This window comes from Haliotis cracherodii, unplaced genomic scaffold, assembly GCF_022045235.1.
Source record: "Haliotis cracherodii isolate W230 unplaced genomic scaffold, xgHalCrac1.p SCAF_17, whole genome shotgun sequence".
Taxonomy (NCBI): Eukaryota; Metazoa; Mollusca; class Gastropoda; order Lepetellida; family Haliotidae; genus Haliotis; species Haliotis cracherodii.
In genome coordinates this window covers 18,106,324-18,112,468 of record NW_027266272.1, presented here as the reverse complement: position 1 = coordinate 18,112,468, position 6,145 = coordinate 18,106,324, and the positions used below count along the sequence as shown (strand labels likewise).

General features: G+C 39.2%; 1 protein-coding gene across 1 annotated transcript; it reads right to left on the bottom strand.

Annotated features, from left to right (window-relative positions):
• Nucleotides 1-1,058: 1,058 nt before the first annotated feature.
• LOC139464480 (mitochondrial protein C2orf69 homolog) lies at nt 1,059-4,754 on the bottom strand. Its single transcript, XM_071246007.1, has 2 exons — nt 4,431-4,754; nt 1,059-1,836 (listed from the first exon to the last, which is right to left on the bottom strand). Exons 1-2 carry the CDS (start codon nt 4,677-4,679, stop codon nt 1,132-1,134), a joined length of 954 nt encoding a protein of 317 aa, XP_071102108.1. The 5' UTR covers nt 4,680-4,754; the 3' UTR covers nt 1,059-1,131.
• Between the last annotated feature and the right edge of the window lie 1,391 nt (nt 4,755-6,145).

The following is a 6,145-nucleotide window of genomic DNA, read 5'->3' as shown; positions in this document are numbered from 1 at the left end:
AGCATGTTGTTAGTCTATTTATTTTCATGTGGACCCGTGAAGATCCAGTTTAGAATAGGTCTTCAGCAACCCATGATAAGGTGGTCATTCTCGCTGACTTTGTTGATGCATGTCATCATATCCCAACTGCATGAATCGATGCTCTTGATGTCAATCACTTGATTGTCTGGACCAGACTCGACTATTTACAGACTGCTGTCATACAGCTGGAATTTTGCTGAGTGTGACTTTAAACAACAAACAAACAATGAACAAATACTTCCATGTGCTCTTCTAACCAACCTAATTAGTGAGTGAGTTTAACGCCGCTTTTAACAGTATTCCAGTTACATCATGGCGTGTCAGCTTAATGTGGAAGGAAAGCCCGAACTGACGCAGATCTCAGACGTTAACCACATTGGTCAAACCCACGAACATGTGCTGGTGCTGACAAACTTAGACACATAATCAGAGCAACCAGGGTTTAAACCAACAATCATAGGTCTCTGGCATGCCAAGGGACACATTTCTGCACAGCAAATTACAGCACCTTAGATAATTGGACTATCCATCCCCACCAATCTACTTATCCCTACTAATCCCAGCCAATGTTCAATGATGGCTTGTATTTATACATTATGTAAATTCTATATTTTTGTTTGTGCAGTGATAACATATTACTGCATAGGAATGGCTTGTGGCCCCCAAAGTACCTTTCTTCCAATTTAACAGTCCAGGGCAGGTAGGTCGCAGGACTTGTTCATTACCCGCAGGGTAACTAGCATTCTACCTTTTCATTCATAACCGCAGGGTATGTCTTTTATGTAGCAACCGAATAGCCCCTAATATATTGCCAATGTTATTAATAAATATTTTCATGAATCCTATTGTTTTGATGTTGCTGCACAAACTACACATATACCCACTAGTAAAAATTCCAAGTCAAGTAAAATTGACATAAGTCTGGCAAGCATGGTAAGTTGACCTACTAATAGTCCATACATGTTACCGGGGGTAATGCTAGTTTCAACTGTAAAAATCTCCACAAGACTGGTTCACCCATGTAGACAAGAAAGAATGTTTTGCATACAGACTAGAGACATAATCATCACAACATATTATAGAGGCGTTATCACAAACTGTCCATACTTATCAAAATTCTTTGAGCACCCCAAAATGGTTTTCTATTGATGGAGGTAAATCGTCAAAGTGAAGAGTCTCTGTTATATCAGCACCAAATTTCTTCAACTTGCTCACAAACTTCTTTTCTTCTTTCCCTACCCATGTCCTCATCGGGTCATGAACCTGGTACGGAGTCACGTGAACGTGTATCCTCGTCTTCAGCTGGCTCAGATTTTGTAGACTCTCCGTGTCAGAAATCCACGTATTGCCATGGCCTCCACTATGGCCCCCATCCAACCAATAGAATTCTTCAACCTGGTTAACGAAATCCTTTGTCTTGGGGTCTCCTAAAGCCAATGACAGGCTATATAACATCTGATTAAGTACTATGCAGCCTTTGCTGAATCCAATGAGAATCAGTGGCACCTCCGTATCACACGCCTCCTTGCCAGATGAACCCGAGTGTATGGCTAGTTCTTGACTCACTACAGTACAATGAAGAGGTTTCAAATGGATCCAGGCACGTGGGAAACGGCTATGGGTTGGACTGCCAAAGTCATTTGTTTCTACAAAGTTGGAATAGACGCTGAATGTGTTGAGATGCATAGTGGAAGGTTTAATGACAAAAACAGCACTGTCTTGAAATCTTTTCAGGAGAATTTCTGCCGTATTTTCCAAGTTCCACTGTAGATACCTCTTGTTATCCCGATGATTTGACATTCTCTCGGGATAATCCTGAAATATAAATAAAACAGATGAACATCAGCATCCCATTATCAGTGGTTTCCAAGATCTTAAACATGTGCTAGTTTAACTCATTACATCACCTGAAACAAGATTTTCTAAAAACAGCCCAATGCTTTGACAATGTTGAGACTTGCTGAAGTAATTTCTTGGTCTCATGAACCTGTACATGATGTAGCCCCTCATAGTATTTTTATTTATTAAATATAAAATGGAAACTACTTCAGCTCAAATTTCATTTTTGCACCTGATTGTGATTATTTGCACACATAATGCCATTCATAGAACTGACCTTCACTTTGTGCATGTTGTGTGAGTTCATTGGAGTATGAACTTTCACAATCTCATTAAAATCAGATCTTAGTTCTCGCTATCCCTAAACAAATATCTGAGGACATCCCATTACGGGTCACGTCAGAACGACCTTTCATCCAACCAATCAGAGCGTCGCCTTCCAGATCATGAAAGTGACAGTCGAAATGTGTTATCTAATCATACAACCACAATATATTTAACACGGGGTATTCCGTTCCAGTTACGGGTGTTATGATTATATCAATACAATCTAGGCCATCTGTAAGCCATTCCAGCATGTTCCTCTTATCTGTTTTAAACTTTTTAATCGAGAATATGTCAAAATATGTTTCAAAGTGTAGTCGCCAGTTTGAAACTAGCGACGTAAAGCTCCAGAAAACCGCCATCTGATTGGCCAATGCCGATTTCTTGTCAGTCATTTCATTGGTCGGCCAAAATTCGCGAAAGGTCATTCTGGCGTGACCCGTAATGGGATGTCCTCAGATCTTTGTTTAGCGGTAGCGAAAACTAAGATCTGATTTTAATGAGATTGGAACCTTCTTAGAGTGAGGGCCAAACTGTATGAATGTCGGAGTTTGGCCCTCACTCTACGAAGGTATGTAAGTTTTTTTTAGCAAGCACTAATTTACGAAAGCACTTATATTTTCAATATATTTTTTATTTTATTTTTTTTCGTAATTCAAGTGGCTAAAATGAAGATAAATGGGAACTAATATATATATATTATTTTTTCGATTCATTAATTTTCATAGTATGCACAGGAATGCAGTTTATTAGGTTATATTATATTATATTGACGCTGAACACATCCAAATGTCTCCGGTGTTAGTGTAGGTTACCTCGAACTCTATCCTTAGTCCTTGGATTCCCATTATGATCAATCACCACTTTACGATCATTAAGGTTAGGTACCTGTTTAGTGGCTACTAATGAAGGGTTAGGGTTAGGTACCTGCTTAGTGGCTATTATTGATTCTATAGCTGCTGCTAATATTCTTCACAAAAAAAACATTGAGAGAAAAAAAGGATGAAATGGTTTAGTGTTGACTATTTTGGCTATTGGAACTGTCCTGGAAATTAAAACAAGCCACTTTCACCCGCTACATTTATTCAGTACTGATTCAAAAGCAAACTCACCCTTGTGTCATCACTAGCCATGCTTATGCCTCCCTCGTTCCTTACAATTATCCACATTATCTTTACAGTGTTCCCTACCACACTTTTCTGTCACAAAGATCACCCGACGAATTATTAAATCCCATGTCATTCATGCGTCTCTGCGAGTTCTGCGAGCCTTTTTCAGTTCTCCCCATATCAGCTCATTCCTCACCACTCGGTATCTTGTAGATAACGGAATGGGACGAGTGTGCCAAATGACATTGGGATCACTCATAAGTGTCCGTAAACTAAAGTCATGAGACACCATGCCTACCCGTAACCTTCGTAAGTGTCCGTCACCTATTAGACCCTTTTTCGTTCAGTTCCGTAACTGAGACGAGATAAATTTGCACTTAGTTACACAGTGTGGATGTAGCTCAGTCGGTTAGCTGTTGGGATAACAATCGGAAGGTTGCGAGTTTGTGTTCGACGGATTCTCACTAAAACTGGTTGCTTGTCTTTGAGACACGTGACCAAAGGCAGATATCGTCCTCACGAGAAGTCTGTATTCTAAAGGTGCTCCCTAAATTGTTCGTGTCACAAAGTGTGTCATGGTCGAAGTGACAAGCAAATTTGTGTTAGTATAACACATCTCCCACATCTGACTGACAAATAAAATGAGATACGTAACTGACAAGATAAAATACAACTAGAGGTGAAAAGTATGCCGAGTTACAAATCTACCGGGATACAAAATGACACGAAACCATTTCCTTCATAGTCTTTATACAGTTGCACTCTGACTAGCCAAACAAATCAATAAAATCAAACCAACCGAGTCAGTTTTGAAAAACGTTTAGTAACCATGGTAACAAGAACAGTACGTTTTGTGATTAATCGGTTTTTAATCAACTGATAGAATAGTTCTGAATTAAAACATTCCATTAGCTTAACAGCTGGTTAGGGTTAGGTTTAAGAACTCGTCTGTGGTCTCAGGAGAGAGCCGCGATAGGGTCCAGTCAAAACAATGAGGCTTACATGACCCTACATAACACGTGATGTAGGGTCATGTCTTGACTGTAGGACCCCATCCCGGCTTTTGGCGATGTGGTCGTGCCATGAGTACCGTGTTTTGATACTTCAAGTTCCAGTAATTACACACCATAGCCATACCTGAACATCGCCTCCGAAGAAGATGACATGTTTCTTTGCTGTTGCGACATCGCCACACACTATCACGTCGTTAGATTGGCCCGGCAACCCTGGCACTTGTTCGTGTCGTCGGCATGATGCCTGGAGACTCTGTACAGACTGTAGTCCGTCCATGACACTGCGTGCAGCAGCGCGCTTCTTAACTGTACACACACACGAAATTCCTCCTGATACCAAGACGCCTATCACAAGGTGCAATGCATGTCTCATTGCACGATTTCTCCTCTAACTAGGCCACATCTCATGGCTGTTCTTTTCATTGTATGTAAACATATTGACATTCAACGGTCACTGTTTGCTCCGGAAGTAAAGTGAAGGCGAAGGACGTTAATGTCTTAGATACTATTGTAATAACAACTAATTGCAGGGATTGTGCCTGAAAATCGGTTAACGGACTTAATGTGCGAGAATGGTCCCTGTCAGTTATCAACGACAAACATGAGCATAGATTTATTTATTCAGTGAGAGGCAACAGGCCACAAAGGACATACATTTCACAATGTATGATATACAGTATAGATTCAAACACAGGTCTACACAGTTCTACATTGTGAGTGAGTGAGTTAATATCTAAAGTCACATCGACATTGTTTCAGCCATATCGTGACTTGAGCAAGTTATGCATTTATATAATATCTTATGCCTGTCGTCGAAGGACAGTATAACAACTAGCAAAATATCACAGATTCTAATTGTAAAACTAGTTTTGGAACAATAAAATAATCAGATTATAACAGACGACACAATATAAAAACGGGCTATAGATCGTCAGCAACTGAAGGCAGACCACCATACTGGGGACCATGGGGACTTACAGTACCTTTGCTACCTGCATGGACCCCAGCAGGATTTACATCATACCCTCATCAACTGGCAATTGTATGCAAAGTTAGCCACAATTAAAAATACAAATAGTCTACGTTTAAAACACGTTTCAATGACATGGACTTACTATATCCTCTCAGGGGATCTACATTGTGAGACATGGATGAGTGAAATGTATTACAAAACACCATTGATTGAGTGACGGGTAGAATTTTAAAGTAAAAAATATACATAAGACTACATTCAACAATGTATGATAACTTTCAGAGGTTTGTGAAACCGATAAAATATGGAAGTAACTGGTTATCATAGAACTTACGGTAGATATATTGTTTTCGTAAATCTGTAAATGCATTACATACAAGTAAAAAATTTAACTCATTTTCCACAAATTCAAAGCCACATAGAGAGCAATAAGTACACGGTCGTCATCATTTCCAGATCTACGTCCCAGTTCAATCATTAGGTTGGGTAATGCTTGCTAATATATTCTTATCTTTACATCAGAGATTTTACGCGGTTTTCTTTTTTATATTAATAACATCCCAAAGTAGACACCATATTACTCGTGAGAGATTTATACGTGGAATATTTATACTTTGGTGTGTTAATGATAATTTAAAACACGTTATGTCGAGATAATAATTGAAATAACGTGAAATTTCGATTAATAAAGAAAAGAAATTAATGTTACCAAAGTGTCACCATTAGGCTTTCGTACATTTATGCTCAAGTATGTTTTATTTGCCATGTATAAAACGTTTGCTGTAAAATGAAACACCGATGGGAAATGATGGCGAGTGATAATAGTTGGTCAGCAGACGCCATACAAACTGAAAACGTATGCAATT